This window comes from Castor canadensis, chromosome 1 (genome assembly GCF_047511655.1).
Source record: "Castor canadensis chromosome 1, mCasCan1.hap1v2, whole genome shotgun sequence".
Taxonomy (NCBI): Eukaryota; Metazoa; Chordata; class Mammalia; order Rodentia; family Castoridae; genus Castor; species Castor canadensis.
The window spans coordinates 159,002,947-159,030,804 of NC_133386.1; the positions used below are offsets into that span (position 1 = coordinate 159,002,947).

General features: G+C 36.0%; 1 protein-coding gene across 4 annotated transcripts in view; it reads left to right on the plus strand.

The window, feature by feature from the left end:
• Nell1 (neural EGFL like 1) overlaps positions 1 to 27,858 on the plus strand; it is an 828,356-nt gene that overhangs the window by 173,877 nt on the left and 626,621 nt on the right. For all 4 annotated transcript variants that reach the window (XM_074042879.1, XM_074042893.1, XM_074042884.1 and 1 more), the window contains exon 5: positions 15,661 to 15,757. In XM_074042879.1, coding sequence (XP_073898980.1) covers positions 15,661 to 15,757 — 97 coding nt within the window. The remainder of the gene's footprint in view (positions 1 to 15,660; positions 15,758 to 27,858) is intronic.

Consider the following 27,858-nt stretch of genomic DNA (forward strand, 5'->3'; position numbering starts at 1 on the left):
GTCTAATGCAGTGCTGAATTATGTACCAAGCTTATTTTAAATGCCATTACAACTGAGGCAGAAAAATCTGTACCATTCTTTTATTTCTTATTCATTGTATTTTATGTGTTAGGTCCTGTACTAGTTTCTGGGAGGAAATGATGATGATGGCGGTGGTGATTATGATTGCATGATTTCACTTAAATGAATTGTCAAGAATAGGCAAATGATAGAGGTAGAAAGTAAACAGTTACCAGGGGCTGAGGGTGGAGGAATGGAGTTATTGCTATGTTGTTACAGAGTTTCTTTTTAGAATGATGAAAAAGTTTTGGAAATAGTGGTGATAGTTGAACAATATTGTGAATAAAATCAATACCACTGAACTGTATAATTAAAAATGGATAAATGGCAAAAAATTTTTATATAGAACTTATACAGTTAAAATTAATGTAACATCAAAATCTGTTGAAGTACGTATGTTAAGTAAGTGAATTGTCTATGGGAATTTCCTCTCAATAAAGTTGTTAAAATTATCATGCAATAAAATAAAAGAAAGCCCAAATCTGCATATGAGCAGGCTCATCTTGAATCTGACCTATGATGCCAACTCTGAGATATATCTTAGTAAAAGTATTATATTTTAAACAAAAGGAAAAATTTATGAACTCAAGGTAAAAAGACTGTATCAATTACAAAGGAAAGAAATTTAGGTCGACATCAGACATTTTGACAGCAACATACAAAATAAGACAGAAGTAACATTTTCAATAAAACTCAAGGAATGATACGGTGAGAAAAGCTTCCTCGTTTCATAGCTGTGTTTAATCTTGGTGTATTATACAGCCAGCTAAGAAGGTTTCTTGAACCAAGGGATGAAAATTACACAAAAGATGGATGCAAGAGAGTACACAAAACTTCCAGGAATGGCAAATAATTCAATAAAGCTAAAGTCTCTATAAAATGATGTGGAGAGATTCTTAAGGGCTTGGATTTTGTCAAGTAGTTCATTTATTCATCCGTTTTCTTAACTGATATTTCTTGGCTGTTAATATTAAGTACCTAGTAACACCCACTCTCAGGTATGTGTTACTGCGAGAGAGATGTTTACGAGTGCTATATAAAGAGATGAGGGGAGGTTAGAGACTAGGGGAATGTGCATACAAATTTTCATTTACACATGGAAATGTAGTATGATATTTACTTAAGTAATTCTTCAGTTATTCCAAACAGTCTCTTTTAAATGATAATTTGTATTTCAACCTTTCCATCAACCTAGTAGTGGAAGTGCTGGTGTACTGCTTTTGAAATTTTATTTTGTCTTTTTAATTAACATGTAATAATTATACAATTTATGGGGTGAAACATGACATTACAATGCATGTGTATAATGTGCATTGGTCAAAGCAAGATAATTAACATTTCCATTTCCTTATCATTTCTTTATATTTGGAAACTTTGAGCACCTCCCTTTTAGTTCTTCCTAAAATAAGTAATAGATTACTGTGAACTGTAGTCACTCCACTAGGCAGTACATCATTGAACTTATTCCGTTTAGCTGTGTTTTAGTACCTATTTTACAACTTCCTTCTATCCCTGCTCTTACTCCCCTTCCTCTCCTCTAATAATTACTATTCTACTTTCTTCTGCTTTGAGATGAAGATTTTTAGCTTCTACATATAAGAAAGAACACAAAGAACATGTGACATTAGTCTTTCTGTGTCTGACTTATTTCATTTAACATAATGTCCTCCATTTCCAACCATTTTGGCTGGTGGACAATTAATTTATGTCAAGGCAAAGGGAACCAATCTAGTTTAATCATTGTATAATCATTATACAGTCATAGAGAGATGACTGTGTACAGGAACTGATCAGACTGACACACCTTAAGTGCACAAGTACAAAAATAGATAGAATGAAAATAATTATTTTTCAGCATGTATTCTGCTGGAAGATCTCATTTAGGCACTGGGGATGCAAGGCAAATATGAGCTGGCACCTGCTTTCCAGCTGTCCACAAACTCACAAATTGCCAATTGCATCACTGGGTATAAGAGAGGTGTGGTGAGGAGATCAGAACTTTTATCTTATATGCTCTTGTGAATGAGCATCCCAAGTCTTACTGCGGTGTTTCATCTGAGCACTAAATTGTTTGATGTCCAGTATATCTTCCTACACATTTTCATGTTAGCTAAAATCAACTTGAATTACTTGACTAAGAAAAGGCAAGATTATTAAAAGGCTGTTGGATTATCTCATGGGACAAACATAAGGAGAAGGATTTTGCTGGGTCACTGGGAAGATATAGAAAACCAACAAGCATTCAGATGGCCCAGGATCACTTTACTGAAGCCGTTTCAGATTAGTATTGGGCAGCATTTTTCAAAGCAATTATTGTGCATTTTCTCATTGAGCCTTAAAACAAATAGCTAAGTATTTTAGGCATCATTTTGTTTATGTAAGAGCTGAGAAAATAATCATAGGAAGATGAAGTGACTTGTCCAAGGCCACATCCCACGTTGACTGGGTAAGAGAGAGAAAGAGGAGATTTCATTTTAATTTTTTAAATTGTACAACTGAGGTGTTTTATTATGACATTTCTGTACCTGCATATAATGTGGATTGATCATATTCACTCCCTCTGTTTTCTTTTGCTCCTCCCCCTCCCTCTTTTCTCCTTCTACACTCCAATAGTCTCCCTTTCAGTTTCATGTTTCCACTCCCTCCCCATTCCACACATGAGAGAAAACATGTAACACTTGTCTTTGTCAAACTGGTTTATTTCATTTACCATGATGACCTTCAATTACTTTTTTTTGGTGTAAGCCACAGAATTTCATTCTCTTTATGGCTGAATAAATCTTCATTGTGTATATGTACCACATGTTCTTTATCCATTCATTGGTTGATGGGCACCTAGACTGGTTCCATAGCCTGGCTATTGTTAATAGTGCAGCAATAAGCAAAAGTTTGTAGGTATCTCTATAGCAAGCTTTGTTTCTATTGGGTTTATACCCTGAAGTGGACCACAAGAAGTTCTGTTTTAATTTTTTGATGAACTACCATACTTATTTCTATAGTAGCTGGACTAATTTACATTCCCATCAGCAGTGTATAAAAGTTCCTTTCCCTACTGCATCCTCATCAAAATTTGTTGCTTGTTTCCTTGATGATAGCCATTATGATTGTGGTAAGATGGAATCTCATTGTAGTTTGGATTTGTGTTTCCCTGATAGCTAAAGATGTTGAATATTTTTTTCATGTATTTTTTGGCCATTTGTATTTCTTTGAAAATTGTTCATTTGCTCATTTATTGATGGATTATTTGTTCTTTTGGTGTTTAACTTTCCAAGTTCTTTATATATTCTGGATATTAATCCAGAAAGCTAGATGAATAGTTGGTAAAGAATGGGTGGAATTCCAGTCTGTGGGCTATCTCTTCACTCTGTTGATTGTTTCATTTGCTGTGAAGAAACTTTTAAATTTAATACAATCTTATTTGTGAATTCTTGCCCATATTTCCTGAGCTGTTGGAGTCCTATTCAGACCATCATTGCCTGTGCCTAGATCTTGAAGTATTCCCCTTAGCACCCTCACTCATATTCACACACAGCTTACGCTATGCTTCTCTGCAGTGTGGCACATGCTTCCCACTTCCATAAATCTGTGTGATGAATCTGAGTCCAAGTCCAAATAAGGAGTTTCCTGGGTCTATGCTTATTCTCACAGTGGTTGCTTGTTTAGCCAGTAGAGGCCTTTGAGGTTTGGTGATATAAAAATGCAGAGTTTTGTGCTTTCTCTGGCTTAAAGGCTTGATTGTAAGGCCCCTGCTAAAATGTTTCCCCACCATGACACCAGTGAGGAAGCTAGGAAGTGCAGAGGGCCTGTTCTCTGGTCTCTTCTTGATGTGTAGGTCACAGATCTCCTGTGTTAAACTGTGCTTTTGCAGAGTGCCATCATGTCTACTTGTGGAGCTTGTCAGGGTTTTCTGTTCTCTTTTTCTTATGCCCTGCTGGGGAGATCTCCCCGCTTCTGTGCTGTTTTGTCTAGTGCTCTGTATTAGGTTTCTTGTTTCTTTTAAAAATCTAAAGGTCAGTATTTCTGGATTTTTCCTGGTCTCTAGCTATGTACTGTTTATTCCTGCCCTCCTGTGCCTCTCAACCCCACCCTGTGGCCATGCACCTGATGTTTTGTTTCAGATTTGTGGAAATGCAAGAAAATGCTGGGCATCTCCATCTGTTCCACAATGGAGTCCTTATGACTCTTGAGTCTATTCTTTTCCAATTAGTCTTTTTAAAATCTTCTTCTCTTATGAGTATGCTTTCCCCTCTTTTTTGTAATTCCTTCACCTTCTTAATTTTTCTTTTATCAGTTATTTTGGCCTTAGAATTAAAGGAGTCATTTATTATTAAGGTGTCCTTAATAATGATAGGCTTATTTGAGACATGTCTGAGAACTGTCTTTAATTTATGCCCTGTAACCTGAACATGAAGGGGACACCAAGAAAAGGGATAATTAAAGTGATAAGTAGGAGATCTCAGCCTTCTCAGTGGTTATCTTATTATCATCATGAAATGCCTTATCAAAAATGGGCCATTATAGTTTAAATGGTGAGACTGAGTTTGAAAAGGTTTTGAAACTTCATCAGACAGTTTCTGAGCTCAATGGTTTCTGTCACCCATTGTTTCCTAAATTTCAATTTTTTCCTCCACAATGAGCAATAACTTTTTGATTAAACAGCTGGCAGTTACTATTGAATGCCTCACATTTAATAACAAAAGTCTTCCTTCAGAACAGGAAATTTTATCTAAATTGCTTTGCTCTTCTTTGGTGATTGTGAACATCTAAAGTCTGACAGGACTGATAGTAAGAAAAAACAAAAAATTCTTTCAAGAAGATGATGATTACTTTTTAAAAGAAAGGGGCCTAAACTAAATGAATAATTCAGTGTACATACTACAAAACAGAAGTCAAGGCACACAAGTTGTCCTCTCTGTAAACATTATTAAAAAACAATCAAGTTTGTACTGATGCATTTATACTGGGAAAACTATAGATAGCAGCTAAGAGAGAGGAAAAGACATGAAAGCACCATTTGGTAGTAAGGACCTTCTTTATTCTATTTTTGTTAATAGGAGCATCTACTAGTATTCAGCTAGTACTGTGCATCAAGCACTGTGTCAGCCTTTACATATCAGTCAGTATTCAACCACTTTTTGCCATTCTGCTGGTACTTACCTTTGGTTGAAATCAAGTGGGACCACAAGATAGAAGGAACTTGTTGATACAGACCCAAAGGTCAGTGTCCTGTGGCACAAATCAAAGCAAAGAAGGGCAAAGAGTGTATCCAGAGGGGACAAATGGAGAATATTCAGTTCATTGTAATTTATTTTTCTTGACAGCACTAACCACTATTTGAAATTAAATTATAAAGTTATTTATTTATTGCCTTTGGCAGACACTATTAATGTAGGCCTTCAAGGGCAGGGATATAATATTTTTATCAAAATAAATGAACAAATGTCTATCTATCTATCTATCTATCTATCTATCTATCTATCTATCTATCTATCATGTATCTATTCCTACATCCTTTCTTTATGTAACAATTACTAATAGAGCATGACCAGAACTTGTAAGAGGTACTCAAATTGCTTTTGCTGAAAAGCAGGGACTCCTTACTTGGGCACATGAATTAACTAAAAAACAGAAGCTTGGCATGCCTGCCTCTGTTTTGTATCTGTCTTTGCTCTAAGCCATTATCTTTGTAGTCACTTTGCAATCACCTGGATTCCAGAAAGCACAGAACTGATAATATCTTTATGGCAAGGGACTGAAACTTCCCATAAGGAACAGAGGAGACTTGTAGGACAGACCACCCTGCCAAATGAGGACAATTACCTATAATGATGAGGCTGTACCCTAGAGCAGGAGCAATTATCTCATGGGAACCAGGTCACTCCCCTCAAGTGATAACAGTGATAGCATCTTCTCTGGAACCCCTCTGGAAATCATTGGACTGAGATAATGGTCAACCAGAACATACCTGTGACTGCTACTATTTGACTATGTATACCTTTGTCCCCTGCCCCCAGTTCTTTTGTCTACTTAAACCTATAATTCATGTCTGTACCCTGAAGATGACTGAAGGTGAGCTGAGTGCTTGCTCTGCCTCTTCCCACAGCATGTCCTGAGCTGTGTAATAAATTTCCTTTCTCTGCCTTTACCATGCCTCTTCATTTAAGGGTAGGTGACAGGATCTGGCATATGGAATCTCAAGAGATTGGGTCCAAAACTCTGATTTCCAACTCTTTAAATTTCTTTTTTTTGTTGTTTTTAAATTTCTTTATATACTTCACAAAAAGATGGAATGCTGAAGGATTTTTCCTTTTACTGCTTTCCTGGCTTTTTTTTTTTTTTAATTCAGGAAAATGTTTAAAAGTGGTCCTATGATGGAGAATCCTCTCCATTTGGCTTTCATTGTACCTTGGAGTTGTGCTCAGGAGTGTCAGCTACTTATATTGGAAGCCTGTTTGGCTGTAGTAAAGCTACATTTGTGATTGAGGTAGGAGCTCCTATCCAACCCTGACTGCTGCGTGGGAGCAGACAATACCAAATCAGACCTCTGCCAGAGATTCTTGTCTACAATGAAGTAGGTTGGCACCTGTAACTGATTTGGGGAGGAGCCTAGGGATGTGTATTGTTTTTGAGATAGGGTCTTGCTATGTAGCCCAGGCTGGCCTTGAACTTGAGATCTTCCTGCCTTGGCCTCTCAAGTACTAGCATAACAGATGTGCACCACCGTGCCTGGCCAGAAGTAATTTGTATTTTTTTGAAGTTTTAGCAAGGATTTACTTTAGTATAATGTAAAGTATAGACAAGGGGGGAAGCAGGGAATGGGAGCAAAGACTCAAAATGGTGGCCCCATTGCTTAGTCTTATCCTGGAGAGGTGGGAGAATACACTTGGTCAAAGAAGATGGATCGGGTGGTTGAGATGGCTATTAAAACAGGGAGAGGTCATCCTGGCCCATCCAAAACACAGAGACAATAGGTATGCTTTAGAACTTCCCTTTGTTAGACATGATTAGTCTCTACCCATTCAAGGATTTTTGCAGCTTGTAATATCTCAAAAGGCAAAACAGAAACAGTTAGGTCCTTTATGTCTTCCGGTTCCTGTAACTTAGCATTTAAAATGAAATTGTAGGGGGCTAGCTTCTCTGGCTCTTTAGTCTTTAATTTTTAGTTCTAGTGTCAGGGTCTGGCCTTTTAAATATTTATTAAAATAATATAGTTTCTCTGCATTCGCATCTATCTATCCTGCCTCATTTCCCCATAAACTTGAACTCATAAGCTTACCCTACTATTTAATAAAATTTAGGAATTGTCAAGGCACCTTATTGTCATTTTCCAAAGTCCCTACAAAAGTCAAAAAGTGAAATAATATCCATTCCAACTTGAGTTTTGGAGATGCCAATGTTTGGGGTGGATGTATGAGTGTGCAATTAGTAACTGTGTAAGGACTAAATGGAGAGCAAAATATTTCCTTTGTTCCTTACCATATCTACTAGACCCTGACATATTCCACATGGGTTGTTTGGAAATGGTCAGTCATCAAGCCTTTGGGGAGATATCCATTGCTCTGGGAAGCTTTAAACTGTCATGTGAGGACGTCACATATGCTCACTGCTTGACAGATGGCTTTTGGATGCTCATATATTAATACAGCAAGTAGCAGATGGAGGTTGGATTAGAAGACTTTCAATGTCCTTTCTGACCCTCAGAGTCCTTGCTGCCAAAGTATGTTTTATATGAGCAGCAGGCTTTTGATTTATCATTGCTAGGGCCTAACATTTAAATCTTCATCTGAGTGAATAATAGAAAGGGTTTGTTTCAAATTATCACCGCTTATAAGCACCAGCAAATATTTTGGAGGCAGCTAGCCTGGGGTATAATTAAACACTATGAGTAGCATGTTTTTGTCTATATCCCTGGGTAAGAAAGGAACCAATTACCTTGGCCCCAAAATGTCATTGATGGTACCACATAGGGAGTGGTTTTTGAGGTTTATACTGTATTCTCTTTCCTCTCAGACTATTGCTTACAAGCTCCCCATTTATGGAAATTATAAAGCTAATTGGGTACTATTCCTTAACCAGTTAAGCCAGTTGGCTTTGATGGTGTTTTTGGTCTTTTACCTGAAAATATTTCAAACAAAATATCATTTAGATTATTCTATGAAGACAGGGATATCAATTTTACTTAATAACACTAATGATGATCCACTTGTTAAAAGCACTTCAGACTTTATAAGGTACTGTTAGAGAGTGTAATCATGGGAACATCGCTATTAAAAGCCTATGGATGAGAAATCTGAGGACTCAGTGAGGTTCAGTAACTTGTCTCTGGTCATAAATCATAAATAGTAAAGGTAAGACACAGACAGAAGTGTACTCTAGTCCAATGATTGCTCTGTATCCTTTACTATTATGTTGGATAGTTGACTTTTAAGAGCAGAATTAGCTGAGGAGTGTAAGGCATGGCAGAAGTTTAAACCTAGATTTGAATTTAGGCTTCATCATTTCCTGATTGGTATTAGAAAAGTCACTTAACTTGTGTGCACATCTATCAATTAGTACAGCAATGCCTTTCTTCTAGCTTTCTTGCAAAAGGAGTATAATGTATGTAAACTTCTGACATACAGTAGACACCCCCTCAAAGGCAACCCTTGCAGCTTTTGAGATGGTGTCTTTCTGTCTACCCAAGTTTGAGGTTTACTGTGCTTATCCAGTGGTCCTCCATCATCTGCCATAGGACCTTGCAGAGATTGGGAGATCACCACCTTCCAGGATGTCCCTTCCATGTGTTCACAGCTCTGCCTAAAAACTTCTTCCAATCTGGAGTCCAACATGCATTCTTATAGCTTCCACCTGTTGGTATACATTTTACTCCTTTGAGCTGCAGGAGCAAATTTAATACTTTTACAGTACAATCCTCCAAATATTTGAAGATGTTATGGTTTCCCTTAATTGATCTTTGCTTCTTCAGACTGACAAGAAGTTCTTTACTTCTTTTCTCCTTCAACCATTCCTCAATTGATTTGGCCCTCATAATCTTGTTTGATTCCTTTTGAAGTGTATCTGCTTCTCACCTAAGTTTCTAGAACTGTGTGTGATTATCTCTAGGCAGATTGACCCAGATTGGAATGAGATAATAATTGCCTTCTTCTCAGGGTACAGTTTAAGATCTCAGTCCTTATCTTAGTTGAACATTGAATGAAAAGGCTAGGACTTTTTCAAAATCCATCTCTGTTAACCTTTAGATCTCATATTCTGTGTTTGAGAAGCATATTTACCATAAACATGGAAACCTCCATTTTTCATTGTTGGATTTTGTCTTGAGTTGCCCCTAACTCTTGCCTATTAACAGCTCTTTTAATTCTTATGGTGTTGTATTAAATCATTTGTGATTAAAACCATCATATCAACTTATTATTTTCCTGTAGATTCAAGAAGCCCACCTACTATTATACTTTCAAACCACAGATACAAATGCCATGTGGGACAAACTGATGTGAGCTTCTTATTTGACTCTGATCCACAAAAAGAATCATTTTAGGATGATATTTAGATTATGAACTTTAGGCAGAGAGTAAGGGCTGGTAAAAAGTAGTGGGCAATATTACAGACATAAAATATGGTTAAGAAGGGACAGAAACTTTAATATAGTTAAGAGGTCCAGATGAGAAGAGAAAAAGGAAATAGTAAAATTTAGGTGATAGGCAAGAAAAGACATGGGTTTGACAAGTGTTTTCTAGGTAGGTGAAGCAGGCAACTTGCAACTTTGATCTTCTTTGAGATGACCTCTCTCCTTTCTTTGGAGGTATTCACACCCTGCTCTGGAAATGTCTTTCCTGTAGTGTTTGCTAATCTCACATGAACACTGATGCATTCTAATTTGCCACAATAAAGACATCTCTTTACAGATTTCAACTTTGCCTCCATTTTTTTGTTTGCACTTGTATTTACTTTGCAGCCAGCTGAAAAAGGAACAGTTTGGAAACCTGCCAAACTTTGTTATAGTCCTTCCTCCTGTGTTATTCATGGATTTAGCTGGGAATTCAGTCATACATATGGGGGCATACTGTATTCATTTGCATAGACCCTCTTCCCATTCTAGTCTGGTTTCTCTTGTATGATGACAGGTGCATTTTTTAATCTTATCATTTGTTGAGTGTCATCTGAATTTGTTAAATAGATTGATAGGAGGGAACTTCAGAGGTTCTCTTTGGGACCTCCTTCCATGTCCTTCTGGTACATGACTTATGTACTGTGTATTCAACATTAGCAAATAATTAACAGCAGCTAAACAATCTGGCATGGAATTTCAACAAGGAGCTCATCAGTGTACACAGTTTGCAAAGCATTCTGTCACAGTGAGTAAGCTTTGAGAGACCACTGTGTAGCATGAAGAGTCCTGGACTGAATGCTTAACAATTGTGGGTATCAAGGATAATGCTAATGATGACAGGTGGATGTCTTTGGTTTTTCTAGTGAAGGCCTATGAGGCCAAAAGGGTACTTTATGTCTCCCTCAGTATAAGGCCAGTAGAGAAGCTTAGCGTTGTGTGCAAGGTTACCCATTACCACATTAGTGAGTGGATATTGAATGAGAATTATCTTGTATTCTGTATAGGAACTTTCACCAGAGAGCACCTTGATATTCCCTAGTGCCAGCTAAAAGGCAGTGAATATGAGACTCTATCTAGTGAAGGAAAGTCATTACAACTTTCCTCTCCAGGGAATGAGTTCATGAAAGCTTTTATTCAATTGTAGGCAAAACCCAAGATAAACCTCTTCATTTAGTGCCTCATTTGGGCTTCATGTTGTCTTATTGAATAGGGCCACAACACATGTTGATTTACATTGGAAATTCATTCTTCTATATAATTAGGAAAGGTACTATAGAGTCCCTTCAGAGACCTTTCTTTGCACAGGTAAATAAAAATCCAATATTCCATAAGTAATATTGTTGAACCATTGTGTTACTTTGTGTTGAGATCTGAGGAAGATCAAGTACTTCATAGAATATTGATTAGTTTTTTAATCAGACACGATGTTGGCTAGTAAGGGTATTACTAACCAAAGTCATAAATAGAGGTTATACTTTGTGAAGAAGAGTCTTAATGTGAGCCCTTGATTCAGTGACTGATTTTCACAGGGAGTGTGTCAGTTATTCTGCATTGTTCATTTCTCTCAAGCAGGTTTCATATCTGACTGGGTGTTTAATTTTGCATGGTATTGTGTTAGAAATGAGATACTTATACTTTAAAATACTGGTAAATACCAATGGCATGCAAAATTCCCATAATTTTCCCAATACTGCTTAATAGGCAGCACCTTATTTAATGGCTCAAGTAAACTCAAAGCCTCAGAAACATGACTAAGTGGGAATTAGGTTTTCTTCAGCCAAAAGAAAGGGTAGATATTAGATGGTTGTAAAGCAAATGTGTTATTTTTGTAAGACAGCCTAAGGGAATGTGATACATTTGGGCTGATTATAATGTAACCAACTTAAGCTGTAAATCATTTACTTATCAAAAGAGTTGTTCTTGTTTTGTAATCCCAACACTCAGCACTCAAGAGGGAGGCTGAGATAGGAGAATATAAACTTGAAGCTAACCTCTGTTACATGGAAAGACCCTGTCTCAAAAAAAGGGGGGAGGGATTGCACTTGATCTAATTATTCCCTCTGTAATATATCTGACTTTCTTGTTAGTTGCCTTCCTGACAGATTTAAACTTGCTGTCTCTTTCTGGGTGAGAATGGTTCATCTTGCTCTTTCTTTCTGGTTTCTTGTATAAATCTCATGAGACAAGATGGTGGAGGAAGACTCTAGAAAAGAGTTTTTGCATTTCAGTCATTTTTCTTGACTATTTCCCTAAGGATTATGTGCATAATCTAATGTGTCAATTTTGACTACTTGCTTTCTCAGTCTGAATTATTCAGTTTTGTGAGTTGCTCATTGAAAAGTTTTTCCCTAGTAGGGCTTCTATAACCCTCTGACTATGGTCCTCCTATTCTAAAGATAGTGTCTTGGAGCATTCATTCAATCACTCATTCATTCATCTACTAAATCCATTCAATATGTGGAGTAGACACCTACTTTAGCTAGACACTCTTCCAGACACTAAAAATGTTGATGCAAAAGACAGATAAGGCCCCATGCTTCCAAGGAGCCTACTGTTTTGTGGAAGGAGATAGACAGTTAGCAAAGAACTAATTTTGGAGAGTCATCTGCTTTGCTAAGACTAAGTGATAAGAGATGATGGTTAGGAGCTGCTTTACAGATGATGATCAGGGAGCATCTGTCAATAAGGGAGGCAACTGGGCAGATGAAGGATGCCATGGTGAGGTTTGCATTTCTTCCCGAGCCAGCAGATAATAGTAGTAGTCAGGAAGTGGAGGCACAAATGGAGGGTGGAAGTGCCTGGCCCAGCGATACTAGGAGAGCCAAATTCCTCCTTCCTTGGTCAGGCGGTCTGGAAGGAAGGCCTAGCTATAACCAGAATCTCAGAGACTCCAGTTATAATGGGAGGGTATAGTGTCTTTGGCCCAGGGGCTGGACAGTCATGCAAGTGGCAGAGGTCTCAGAGATGAGCAAAGAACTAACATATAGGGTAGTTTGGATGTATAAAAAAAAGGTTATTTAAGGCCAATGTGAAAGAAGATGAATAAGAAGTCCTTCTTATTGGTAATGTTTTTATTTTCCCAGAAACCTTTCTTTTTTTATGAAGTGACTAAATCTGGTACAGGTCCCAGAGGGTTTGAGGAGAGTGAGCCAGTCTTGGGCACATGCACTATCAGATAAACTTGTTTCCCCTTTTCCTTCCTGATAAGTAAGTCACTTTGGATGAGTTAAGTGTTTACATTGCTCTTTTAGAAAAAGCAAAAAAATGTTACCTGTGTGTGACATGAAGCTCTAGCAGGACATACAAATTCTATCATCTCCTGCTCAGAATTGGTTTCAAAAACTCTACCCAGCCTTTCAGTAATGTATGAGTCATTCAAGGAAGACTATAACATCTTTTCTATTATTTACACTGCAAGTATTTATTGCTTCTGATTTTTGGTATTTTAACTCTTTAGACATCAATTTTATTCTTCCTTGTTTGTCTAGAGAGGCAATATATGAAAGTGGTCATAGTACAAATTGTGGGGTCTGGGTTCATGTTCTATGTCTGTCACTCATGCTGCTGAACCATCTAGAGAGGCAATATATGAAAGTGGTCATAGTACAAATTGTGGGGTCTGGGTTCATGTTCTATGTCTGTCACTCATGCTGCTGAACCATGGACAAGTTATTTAACTCATCAGATTTCCTTCTTGTGGGCTTTTTTTTTTTTTAAATACTGTGTTTTAAAATTCTCTTTATGTTGCTTTGCCTGTGTTTAATTTGTTGATTCTGCCTGCTGCATGAAATTCCCTAGTGAGAATTGCATTTTGGAAGGAATCAGCAGGGCTGCCAGGAAGGCAGCACCTAGTCGATTTTCCTTGGTATGAGGAAGAGTTCCTCATGGGGGCTGGATGTAGGAAATTAGAACACCACTGTGACATTCTGTGTTAGCTGATGGTGGTGGGCCTCAGATGTTTGCTTCCTCAACTGTTTGTAAGGCACAAGGAGTTATTATGCTTGTAGAAGATAAAGTAGGATAGGAAGTTGATCTTTCTGATTGTTCCATCCTTCACTCACTCATGCACTTAATAAACATTGATTAAGGGCCTATTCTGCTCATTGGAGCTCATCTTCCAGCATATTGAACACCAGGAGGAAAGCTTTTTGAATTGAAAGTTCTCTGACAGAGGCAAATGTTTTAAAATGAAGGCTAAGGCAAATGGTTTGACATTTTCAATTTATTAATAAAGCAGCCTTATAGAAAACTATGCTTCCACCTCTTTCCCTAAATACAGTGATTTCCATTTCTCTCTGGCCTTTCTCATATTTATCAACATTGAACATAATTTTTGCATCGTTAGCTCCATAGTGCATAAATAATTTTGCATTCTATGTTCTCCACTGAAAATTATTCATATATACTTGTTCATTTTTCATAACCTGAATATTTATCACTCTTAATGACCTCAGTAAATTCTTTCAAGCTGATCTACTATAACTTATGCATTTCTCTTTTGTAGTAAATTTGGCTTGTTTCTACTTTTTCCACTAATGTTAGGAGGAAAAAAAACCCTTTAAAAGAAGCAGGTTCTTCTCTTAAGGCAGTTTTGACAAATTGTTTAATTGAAAATGGTTCATTCTAACAAACAAAAAAGGTTGGATTTCTGTGAGGAAAACACAGCCTGACTTTTAAAGGGAAACATTTTTCTTTAATTATGTTTTGAGTCTCCATTTGTAATGGAAAGATAATTACTAGAGAAAGACCTGATATGTTTCTCATTCCTAACAGTACCTTGTATGTATTCTTTGGAAACTTCAGGTTTCCAGTAGGTAATGGTAGAATACTGGGCTCAGCAGCTAAGATGTACATGAGGCTACACCCTGACAGCCCCTAATTGCCACAGTCTTGTGGTCATTCACTTTCCCTGACACAACTGGGCAGTCTTCAGTTCTTCTCCATTCTCCTCCTGAGAAGCTCTGGAGGCAAACATCCTTCTGGCAGGGGCAGCATCACAGCAGGGCAGAGTGGTTATCCTGACCTCTTGACACATCTGAGGAGTGAAGAGGGAGGAAAGCAGGAATTCCCATTTACAGATGGTTCCATTCCCCCTGCCCCACCTTCCAGCTCAGAGAATTCTCCAAGCTTTAGGTGCTTGCCATGGATTAGGTAGAGGCTTGTGATCAACTGGTAGTAGGGACTATTTCTGAAGAAAGCACAAATTTAAACATTTGTGACTGATTGACTGGGCTGGGATTTGGTAGAGCTGAACAATTGAGGCATTCAATTTCCTGTTATGTATCAGGTGATTTTCTTCATCTATGGAGTGTTCTCTCACTTTTGCTCTATGGAGGTAGGACCTCATGTGTCTGTTTCATTGCTGTATTATCTAGTTACCTAGTAGGGAGCTTGGAGCATAAAAAGTACTGAGTAGACTTTTTTTTGATGGACTGATGGCTTCAATTACAGGATTTAGTAGACTGACTTTGTGATTATTTGGCCCACTTGTTTAAAGTTTTTTCTTGGGGTATTGTAGATATGAGTAGTAGCTAAAAAAACCAAAACCAGGAAATGGTAGGGTACAAAGGAAAATACAAGGGCATAGAAGCCAGACAGATGAGGGTTATCCTAATTTTACTGTTCCCTGCTGTCTTGATTTGGTTGACCTGTTTACATTCTCTGAACCTCAGCTTCTTTACCTGTGATGGTTGGGTAAAACAACTTTCCTCACAGTTTGTATGAAGTTCATTGTTTACAGTATACTCAAAATATTACCTTCTTCTTCCTTCCCCTGCCAAAAGAAAGAAGATGATAGAAAGACAGAAGGGGACTAGGCAGTATGTCCAAATACTTAGTCCCTGTATTTGTGTTACCTGTCATTTAAAGCATATTATATCTTTGCTTCATCTCTTCAGACTAGCTTCCATTGCATGGGTACTTCAAACTTCACATGTTCCTTTGGGTTATGCTTTGAGCCTCTCTATTAGTAACTGTTTTCTTTGTTTCTACAGGATCTATGAGCGTGTGATAGACCCTCCAGAGAACAACCTTCCCCCAGGAAGCAATTTATGGCTTGGTCAGCGCAATCAAAAGCATGGTTTGTTCAAAGTAAGCTCTAACTTTTCTATACACACACGCACATGCACACACATACCTCGGTTTTAATGCTGCTGATGTGTGTATAATTACACCAGTGGAAAATGCATAGCATAATAACTGATGCTTATAGATCACTTACTGTGTGCCATGTGCTTTTCTGTGCTTGACCAGTTAACTTATTTCATTGTCACAATGACTCTAAAAGCTGATAGTTTGTAACTAGGCAGAGAGGTAAGTAACTTGACCAAGGGTTACAAAGTTCAGTGTGCTGCCAGCATGGATAATTCAGAACATAAATGATATTTACAATGTGTCTAATTGACCTCCTAATTCTGGGGAATTTAATAAAATAACTTCAAGTTGGGTGCTCAGAATATATGTTAATTCAGTTTGGGATGGAAGTTTAAATATATAATAGGATACAAGGCTTGTCTTCCTTGCGCTTTGATTTCCCTGGTTATAAAGAAGGTAATACAATAACTGCATTATTGTTGTTCATGAAACATGAGGGTGCTGTGCTAAAATGAACTGAAAAACTTAAAAACACCCTGGAATTTTAAGATAGTCTTGTTCTTTAAAAGAATGACAGATTGTTGCCTCTGGCAATACGGCAGACTAGATGTTCTAAAAATCCTTCTGATTCAAAATGCCTATAAATGCTAGATAAAATACAACAGAAATCTTTAAAAATTCATCATTGCATTTATAAGAAGAGTAATCTTTAGGGACCAAATATATGGAGGCGAGAAACAAAACCCAGAAGGATGTATGCCAATACTAGATATTTAGAGTTTTAAGTTTTTTTCTTTTTCCTTTAAAAAAAATAAAGGCATAATTTACCTTTTGAATGTACATTTTTACAAGATTTGGAAAATCTAATATAGTCTCATAACCACTATTAAGAGAATCATTCTAAACTCCAATAAATCCTGTCTCCTTGTTTAGTTTTGCCTTGTCCAGAATGTTGTATAAATGGAACCATTTATGTGTAGGGAAATTTGCATAAGTATGTATGTTGGGATCCACCCATGTTCTTATGTTTACAGGTGGCTCATTCTTTTCTATTGCTTATTGTATGTATGTACCACAGGTTCTTTATCCATTCCTCAGTTGATGGATATTTGAGTGTATTTTGATGTTGGGTAATTATAAATCAAGCTAATAGGAACATATACCTAAAGGTTTTTTGTGTGAACAAAGGTTTTCATTTCACTTAGGTAAATATGCAGGTGTGGGATTGCTGAATCATATATTAAGTATGTTTAGCTTCATAAGAAGTTGCTAAAGTATATCTCACATCATGGTCTAAACCATTTTTCATCCCCCTTAGCAATATATAAAAATACCAGTTGGAGCTCTAAATTTCACCAATCTGTGTGGAATGTGAGAAATATCTTAAGAGTCCATGCATATTTGGGAGTTGGAAAGGGTAGGCAGAAAAGGCCTACTGTGTAGCAAAGGAAGGTAATACAGTAACCAGTCTGTCTCCACTTCATCTCTAGATGAGAAAAACGACACTTCCCTGAGAATTAAACCACAGCCTGCCATCGTGTATGCTTAAAGCCTATGTTTACTTTATCTATGAAGCTAAGTTGCATATCTTACAGTGGTCCTGTGTTGGTATCTTAGGATTCCTGAGGTGGAAAATGCAAATTATCTCTGGAGAAAGTCAATTTCAGCACAGACTTCACAGAATGTCCACAGATTAAGTCCATGAAAATATGAATTTTTAAGCAGTCATGAGTGAAATGGGAAGAAACAAAAATCAATCCAAGGACTTCAGAATTTGAAATTAGCAAAGGATTTTTTAAATCTCTGTGTTTATGATATTTAAAGAAACAGTACAATGAATTAAGGAATGTGCAATGATTAGAGATGATAATTGACCAGGAATAGTTGAGCTAAAAAGCACTCTTAGACATGAAAAATCCAGTCATTGAAGTGAGAAGAAAATCTCAGGGAACCTGCTATATAGTCGATCACACAGGTGGGGAGAACATTCATGAAATGTAGAATATCATCATTGTAATTACCCTTATAGTAGTGCAGAGATAAAGAGAAGAATGTAAAAGATTAAAATTTAGAAAAGATAAATTGTATATAAAGTTTTTCATAAATCTATTTCATATGTTCATGCACAGGTGTATATAAATATGTGCCTATATATTCATGTTGGATATATATTTGTGTCTGCAACATATCACATGTATAATATATTCATATATGAAAACAAATTTGAAAATTCCAGAAGATAACATCAAGAAAGAAGTTTTTTTTTCTTTTATTCATATGTGAAGAAAGACGTTACAGGCACTATTGGAAGTATAATCCTTAAGAACTTTCTAAAATTGTTAAAAGACATCCATTCTCATTGTAGGAAGTAACATACAAGGTGTATGTTACTATTGCTGCTGAGCAAGTCACTTAGAAAACTTAGAGGTAAAAAGAACAGGCATTTTGCTTAGCTTCCAAATCTGATTTCTCTGGTTTGGCCTGCCTAAGCTTTACCTGCTGGGCTCTCTCAAGCATCTGTGTTCATCTGGCACATCAGCAGGAGACTTACTGTCTTGTGACACCTCTAGCAGCAGGCTGGCTGGTGTTCCTCAGTTCTCTTCTAGCTGGTCTCTCATTCTGCAGTGGCCTACCTCAGACTTATTCACATGGCAGTCTTGAGATTCAAAGTATAAGAAGAAACAAGCCTCAGTGTATCTGTGCTTTTCAAGGATCTGTTTACTTGATCATATTTGCTAATGTTTTAGTATCCAAAGCAAATCATATGGTAAAATATAGAGTCTCTTGGAGGGCTACTTGCAATATCCAAATTGCAAAATTTGAATGCAAATTCAAATTGCACAAATCAAGACAGACACATCTAGAAATATTGGTAGAATAGTATATTCCAAAGACACAGAGAATATCTGTGTATAGAAAAGGCAATTTTTCAACAAAAGAATGATATAAGTTGAGCAGCTAGGTTTTAAATAGCAAAACAGAAACAAGAAGACAATAGAAAAATATTTTCAAGTTTTAGAGAGAAAATCAGTCTCAAAGTATAATAGCATATACATAATTATTATTTGTGAATGACTGTGAAATAAAGACACTTGTAGAACAGGAACACTCTTAGTTTATGATCAATAGAGCTTAGTTAAAAAAACTTCTCAAAAAGAAGGCCTAAGTACAAGAAACATTGGTGAACAAATAGAGTATGCATAAGCCTTAATAATCAGTTTATAATAATCATGCTTAATTTTACAGAAAATTAAAGACATATTAACAGCAATAAAATTATACTACAAGATGTTTTGATTTAGTATTCTAAGTTCTTGAATTGGTTAGAAAAATAATAGAGAAATTGGTTCACTTTAGACTTTGAGTTTGCATGTAAAAATTTATACCAAGACTAAAATATTAGAAATTATGTTTAAGTTCCAAAATTATGTGTAAGAGAAATAGAGGATTAAAAAAAAACTTCATCAAGCCTGGGCTGGTGGTATGCTCATAGTCCTAGATACTTGGGAGACTGAGGCAGGAGTGTCATTGGATAACATACCCAGTCTCAAAACTTTCATCACCCAAAAATAAGTGAAGAGGAGAAAAACGTTCAATATAAGGCAGCAGATGTAATTCCAGCTCACGATATTCACTATCAAGTTTAAGTGAACCAGAGTTAAGAGTATTATGCTCAATCCATAAGACTCAAATCCTCTCGATATTGGTAACAATAACAGCAGCAACAACAACAAAAAATTACTACTTATAAATGCTAATAGTGAAGTAGGTTAAAGAGAAAAGGAAAAATATGCTCAAAGAAACTTGAGAAGGCTGGAAAAGTTTTTGTAATATCAACTTCAATACCCAAATGTTCACCACACAATGGTAAAGTAATTCCAAAGATGCATAGATTTAATAATATAATCTCAAAATATATGATACAGCAGTACAGAAGAGTGGCCTTGTCATGGCAAGGTACATGGTCTCTTGAAGATACCTATGGAGAATAAAACTAATCTTAACCCTTATTTTATATCAAATCAATTCCAAGTGGATTATAGATCTTCAAAAAGGCAAGCCAAAATGCTTATGATAGTCAGCATAGTGTATCTTTATGACCTTGACGTGAGAAAAATGTTTTAAAACAAGACTTAAGAACTACTAACTATAAAGAATAAGGCTGATACATGAGGGTATATTAAAATCTGAAACTTTGTATTTTTCATTAGAATGGATGAATAAGAGTAAAAACAAAGAAGAATAAGAAAAGCTGTTCATAGTTGTTCTGTCCTGCAAAAGCCTTTTATCCACACTGTATGAACAACTCCTCACATCAATAACAAGTCCACCCAACTAAAAACAGGTGAAAATGCTAATAGGCACTTCACAAAAAGGAAATATCCAAAAGACCAATAAATATATCAATCTGGTGATATCAGAGAAAGTAAAGCCAAATCTAGAGACGACAAATACCATCAGAATGGCTAATATCAAAAGCACTGTCAATGTGATGCTTTTAAAGGATATGGAGCGGTATAGCCTTCATTCATTGCAGGCATGAGCACAAATTGGTATAAGCACTATGGAAAACTGTTTACTAGTGTTTTTAATAAAAATAGATATACATGTGTTCCATGACCAAGCAAGAATACTAGGTATAAGCCTAATAGAGATACACATTTAAATACACTGAAAGGCATGCACAAAAATATTTTAATAGTAATACTCATAGTAGAAAAAACTAATAAAATGCAAATATCCATCAAATGTAGAAGGGGTGTGTAAAGTGTGGTATCCTTTAATAGTAGAATTCAATAGCGCAATTAGAATGAACAAATTATGTAGCTGCAGCATGGGTAAACCTCACAAGCAATGAGTCCATACACAGATACAAAAGAGTATTTATTATTTCATTAACATAAAGTTCAAAGTCAGGCATGTTAAAGTCTAGGTGGCAGTTTACCTCTGCTGAGGAGGGAGGGGTGAGGACTGGAAAAGGGCATGAAGATGGCTTTTTGCATACAAGCTCAGCTTTCTTTGTTGACTAGGTAGCAGTTATGCAATGTGTTCACTTCAAGCTAATTCATCAATACGTACTTGTATGATTTTACATACTTTTCTATGTGTGTGTTCTTATCATTAACAGTGCTGAAGTTTGAACTCAGGGCTCATGCTTGTTAGGCAGGCGCTGTACTGACTGAACCACTCCTATAGCCTCCTTTGCTCTGGTTACTTTTAAGTTAGGGTCTTCCTTTTTGCTCAAGACAAAATCCTCCTATTTCAGTATAGCTGGAATAATAGACATAAACCAACACACCTAGCTACTGGTCAAGATGGAGTATCATGAATTTTTTGCCCAGGCTGGCCTTGAACCATGATTTCCTCATCTCAGCCTCCCAAATAGGGATAGAAAAGGCATGAGCCACCAGCACCTGGCTGTACACATTATTTTTTAATGAAAAATTTTACTAAATACCTATACGCATATACATAGTACATATTTATGAGGAAAATTAATAACACTACTATCATATTGAGTAATTTTTAACATATCCTCTCAATATTTTATAGAACAAGAAGGAAAAAAACCCACTAGCATGGACTTAAACAGCACACTTAAAAATGTATCCCATGGCTATATATAAATCCCATAACTAATAATGAACACATCTGGCACATGGAATCTTTATAGAAACTGGTTGCATAAAAGGCTTTAAAAAGTGAGTCTCAAACAAAATTCAGAGAATGATGCATACACAACATTTTCTGATGAGAATGTAGTTATATTAGTGAGTAATGAGGAGATAACTAAGTCCCCATCGTGACACATTTGGAAAGACGAAAATTCCCTTTAAAGTGATAAATGGGTTTAAGGAAAAATAATACTATAAATTAGAACTAAGGCAAAAAGGCAATAAAAATAGTATCAAAACTTGTGAGATTCAGCTAATCAATTCATAGATGGAAATACTTATCTTTAAGTATCAGAAAAAGTGAAAATTTAATGAGTTAAGTATGCAAATCAAGAAGTTGGAAAAAGAACTATGGGGTTAGTCCAAAGATAGCAAATGGCATAAAATGATAAATATATAAGAGCAGAAATTAATAAAACAATTAGTATAATGCAATAGTCGAGGTCATAGAATTAAAAAAAATTTGGTCTTTTAGAAAGACAAGAGAAAGGACGAAAAACTGGGAAATGAAAGGCACATAAGTGCTGTAAAATGTATACAATAGCAATCATTTATTAACACTTTCATGGCAAAATGGAAAACTGAGAAAAGTAGACCACTTTCTAAAACTATTTTTAAAATAATATTTTTATTTTTAAAATAAAAAATCCAAGTAGTCCTAGAATCATTAAAAGCATTGAATTTATGATTTGCTGTCTATTGTGTCAACTTTTAATGCCTCGCACATCAAAATAACTGCTTGAGAGCTTGAAGCAATGCCTCTGTGTTGCTCACAATTTTGTGTGTCAGCCATCTGGGCTGGGCCTAATTGGGGGAGGTGGGTTCTTGTGTTCTCAGAGGGTTCACTCATGCAATTTTGTTCAGCTGTTGGATTTTCTAGGGGTTTAGCTGGAATAGCGCATCTTTCCTGATGTGGTCTTTTGTTTTTCAGAAGTCTATCAGCTAGTGCACTGGCTGACTGAGAAGAGTTTTTAGAGGCAGAGCAGAAGTGTACAGGGCGTTTTGAGGTCCAGGCTTGAAATTTGTATGTTGTTACTTTTGCAGTATTACATTGGCTATGGCAGTTAGGATTAGAGGATCACAGTTCAAGCCTAGCCCTAGGGCCAAAAAAAGTTGTTGGGACTCTATCTCAAAGAACAAGCCTGAGCTGGGCATGGTGGTACGTGCCTGTGATCCCAGTTATACGGAAGGAAGATGGTGGTCTGAAGCTGGTCCCAGGCAAAAATGCCAGAGTCCGCCTGAAAAATTACAAAAGCAAAAAGGGCTGAGGATGTGGTTTAAGTGCTGAGTACTTGTATAGTAAGCATGAAGCTCTGAGTTCAAATCCCAGTACTGCCAAAAAAACCTTAATAAACTGGGAATAGAAGGAACCTTTATTAAACTAACAAAGAGTACATGAAGTAATTATACATAACATATCAGACTATGGTTTAGATATTAAGAGAATTCCTATTAAAACCAGGAAACAAGAATGCCTGTTATCCTTGTTTCTACTTAACCACAGACTAGAGCTCCTTACCAGCAAAATAAACAAAAATCTTAAGGATTATAAAAAAGAAAAGTACAAGCCAGGCACTGGTGGCTCATTCCTGTAATCCTAGCTACTTAGGAGGCTGAGTTAAGAAAGATAGTGATATGAGGTCAGCCTGGGCAAAAAAATTAGTGAGACCTCCATCTCAACCAATAACTGGGTGTAGTGTCATGTGCCTGTTATCCCAAGCTACACTAGAAACTGGTATCGGAAGGATCATATTTTCAGGCCAGGACAAGCAAAAATGTTTGTGAGACCTCATCTCAGCACAAAAAAGCTAGGTGTTGTGTTACATGTCTGACATCCCAGTTAAGACAGGAAGCATAAAATTGAAGGGTTGCCAGTCTAGGCTGGCCTAGACAAAAACGGGAGACCTGATATTCAAAATAACTAGAACAAAAAGATCTGCAAACATAGTTCAAGTAATAGAGTGCCTACCTAGCAAGATGAAGCCCTGAGTTCAAATCCCAGTACTACCAAAAAAGAAAGAAAAAAAGCACAATTATTCACAAATTATATAATTGTCTACATAAAAATAGAATCCTAAAATTTTTAGAATTACTCAGAATGTTCAGAAAAGAGTGCTGGTTATAAAACCAAAGACCCAGTCAACTGCATTGCTAAACATGAGTATCAATGACAATAACAGCAAAAATAGTTAAGACTTAATTTATAATATTGAAAGATAAAGTAATTAGCAACTAATCAAGCAAACTATAACTTGAGATACTTGTGAAACAAATTTTAAAATTTTATTAAAAATCAACCTGTTGAAACTATTCTAAGAAGTGGGGAGGGGGTAAAGGAGAATGAAAGAGGAGGTAAGTTTAACTAAGATATAGTGTAAGCACTTTTGTAAATGTTACAATGTACCCTCAATACAAAATAATATAATGAAAATAAAATAAATTTTAATTTTTTTAACAAAACCACCAAAGAAGGCATATATGGGAAGGAGGATGTTATGTTCTTGGAAAAGAAGTCTTAATGTAATAAAAAACATCAAATCTTTCTGAATTGATCTCTAGATTCAGTGAACCCATAATAATTTCCCAACAGGTCTTTTTTCTGTGATAGAATCAATAAGCTGGTTCCAAAATTTTATGTAAGTCAAGTGGCCAAGAATTATTAAGACATTTTTGAAGAAGAAAAAAGCTTTCATGTATGAAATCTTATTATAAAATTGTAGAAATCAACAGTGTGTGATATCACTGCAAAGATCAGCCTGTGAGCCAAGAAATAAGAACGAAGAAGCCAGAAATGACCATTTCATGATATGTGGGAACTTGACATATAACTGAAGTAGTGCTCCTGACCAATGAAAAAGGATGGATTCATCATTAAATGGTTAGGAAATTCCATTATTTAAAAATATTTCATATGTATATTGTATATATATATATATACACTATCTGCATAACAGTGCTATGGTTGTTTTTTATTTTTAGTACTAAGAAAAGTTTTCAATATGCACCTGGACACCAGGCATAAAAACAAATTACAAATCACAATTATAATTGAACTAAATGTGAAAGCAAAACTTTAAAAATTTTAGAAAATGGCATAGGAGCATATCTTTATGATCTGAAGGTAGAGAAGCTTTAAAAAATACATATTTCTATTTTTAATTAATATAGTAATTGCACCTTTTTAGAAGTTCTTCTCTTTTTTTTTTGGTTGTACTGGAGTTTGAACTCAGGCTTTGTGCTTGCTAGCAGATGCTCTACTCTTTGAGTCATACTCCAGCCCTAGAAGCTCCTAAGTAAGATAAAAAATGCAACATCATTAAAGAAAATTTTGACAAGTTCACTATATAAACTTCAAAAATCAATTCATCAAAGAAAATCTTGGCAATGAGATCAAATAGCAAGGAAATAATATCCATTAAAGCAATCTATAAATCAATAAGAAAGAGTCACATGACTAAGTGGGAAGACAGGCAAAAGACATGAACCAGAGTGGACAGATACACTCTGGTTCCCCAGAGTGGACAGATACAGACTGAGAATATGTGAGGGGATTCAGGATATACTGGAAATGGAAAGTGACACCATATGAGACTTCCTCCCTTTCCTTCTTCTTTTCAGAGGTAATGAGGTTGAACTCATTGGACTTCCTAGATACGCATTCTGCCACTTAAGCCAACAACCTAAGCTGTGGTACCATTTCTTACCGATTATACTGGGAGAAGTGAAAAAACTCTGACAATGTTATATGTGTGGGAGGTAGCTGAGCAATGTTCCCAGACTCATTGTGGAAACCTGAATTTATAAAAGTAACAAGGACAGTAATTTGTGGGTTTTTGTAATGTGCACACCTTACAATACAGGAACTCAACTCCTCAGTCTGAGCTTTGAAGAGATTCTTGTTCATATACCTGGGGATGTATGTAGAAGCATCACCACTGGAGTTTTTGGTTGATGTTATTTTAGTTTTTGTTAGTACATTATCCTTGCTCTGGGGGTACATTGTGACATTTATAAAAGTACTTATAAGATATCTTAGATTCACCCCTTCTATCATTCTCATTTATCCTTCTTCCCTCTCTTCTTAGAATAGTTTCTAAAGATCTCATTGTTCCATTTTCATACATGAGTACATAATATTTTCACTACATTTACCCTCCTTCACCATTTCCTCATATTTCCACCCTCTCCCACTACTACCAGCCCCCAGACAGAACATGTATTACCTTCCTGTCCTTCATTTTTTAAAAAATACATGTTTCTTTAAGATAGCTATACAGGAAGTTTCATTATGACATTTCCATGTGTACATGTATTATATCCCAAATTGTTTCATCCTCTCCATTTCTCCTTTCTACTTTAGTCCCATTCTTCTGGTGATTTCAACAAGTTTAATGAATCTATATTCATTCTTGTATAGAAAGTACATCATCCATATTCACCTTCTTTACTTCCTTCTTTTACCTTTCCCCTCCCATCAGTGTCCTTCTGTTTTTCATTTCAGTTGGTTTTTAGGTGTCTGTTCAGTGGGATTTTTGCCTTGGTATTATAACTGCACACACATTGTGCTTAAAACAATGTAACCCCTCTCCTCTACACTTCCTTGCCCTTTCCCTCCTATCCTGTGTTGTTTAACAGCTTTCAGTGTGTTTTGTTGTATTTTGTTCCTACACAGATGTGATGTATTTCATTGTTTTTTACTATCATTCTTTCCTTTTTTTCGTCCCTTGGTCTCCTCTACAAGTCCCACTTTTGGGTACATGTTCTGTATATATTTTTATGTATATATAACATTGCTTATATTTGTATTGGGCCTATATTCCACATTTGAGAGAAAACATGTGGCCTTTGGCTTTCTGAGCCTGGCTAATGTCACTTAAGATGATGCTGTCCATTTCTATCCATTTACCTACAAATAACAAAATTTCATTCTTTTTTATGGATGAATAAAATTCCATTGTATATAAATACCACATTTTCTTAATTCTTTCAGCACTTTTGGGGCATCTTGTCTGTTTCCATAGCTTGGCTATTTTGAATAATTTTGTAATGAACATGGGTATGAAAAATTCTTTCTGGTATCTCTCTAGGCGCGGTATTGCTGCATTGTATAGTAGTTAGTTGTTATTTTAAATGTGGAAAAAACTAAACTAACTACCAATCAATAGAAGAATGTTTAAATGAATTGTAGTAGAATCATACAAAGAAACAAAAATCAATGATGAATTATAAGTGTAATGCTGAATGGAATAGAAAGTAGCTCAAGAAAATTATGGTATTAAATTATTTCTATATTTAAAAATGCAAAACAATTCAATATATTACTTATCGATTCAGTCACATATATGAAGAGACAAAAGCATGAGAATACAAAGCACTAAATTCAGAATAGAATTTCTGAGGGGAAAGAATGGAATTTTATTAGTGACACATCCAAATATTTTCAACTATATCATTAACAATTTCTCTCTTCACCTGAGAAGCACATTCATGGGCATTTGTTGCCTTTTGTTTTCAGCCCTTTTTTACTTTGTAAATAATCAAAACACGGCATTTTGGGGGTAGTAATCCATATATTTGAATGCATGTATGTGTGTGTTTATATAATTTCCCCCATGTTTCCAAGAATCAACAGAAATTTGTTCAGGTATCTCAGTTTCAATTGACTCCCACTTAATGGAATGTTGTTTTTTGTTCTGTAGCAAGTGACTTCCTGGTGAAGCTGGATTTTCTTGGTGGTCCTAGGTAGGTAGTGAAGGCAGTGGATTGTTCCCAATCCCAGAAAGACATGAAAATCATGTGAGAAGTCTTTAAAACTCAAATTTGTACAAGTGTCTAGACTTACTCATTGATAATCTGAACTATAGAGTTTAGGATTTTATATTTTAAAAAGCTTAATGGGTTTGAAGGCTGTACTGACATAGGAGACATATACTGAGTAAGTTTTTCCTTGGTTTCTAGAAGTATCCCACAAAATATAAGATGTGGTTTGTAATTAGTATCTGATTAGTGACTTTTAAATTTGTGTTTCTCTAACTCAGAGGGCATCAAGTCTCAGCTAGCTTGTCAAAACACAGGTATCTGGATCCCAGCAAAATGGTGCAGCTCCAAGCTTCTGCTGCACCAGAGAAATATTGAAAAACATGCAGAAATTAGCCAGGAATGTTGGTGCATGCTTGTAATCCCACCACTTGGGAGGCTGAGGCAGTAGGATCATGAGTTCTAGGCCAGGTTGAGCTACCTAGTAAAACCATGTCTCCAAAAAAAAGCAAAAATGAACAGAATCATTTTTTGGAAACTTTTATAAACAAAGGCTTATAGTCATTGCATGAATACTGAATCAAGACAAAGGCAATATCTAAGTGGTAGGAAAGCTTTGGGAGCATTTTTGCTTGTTTTTAACCACATACTGTCCATAGCTCATTG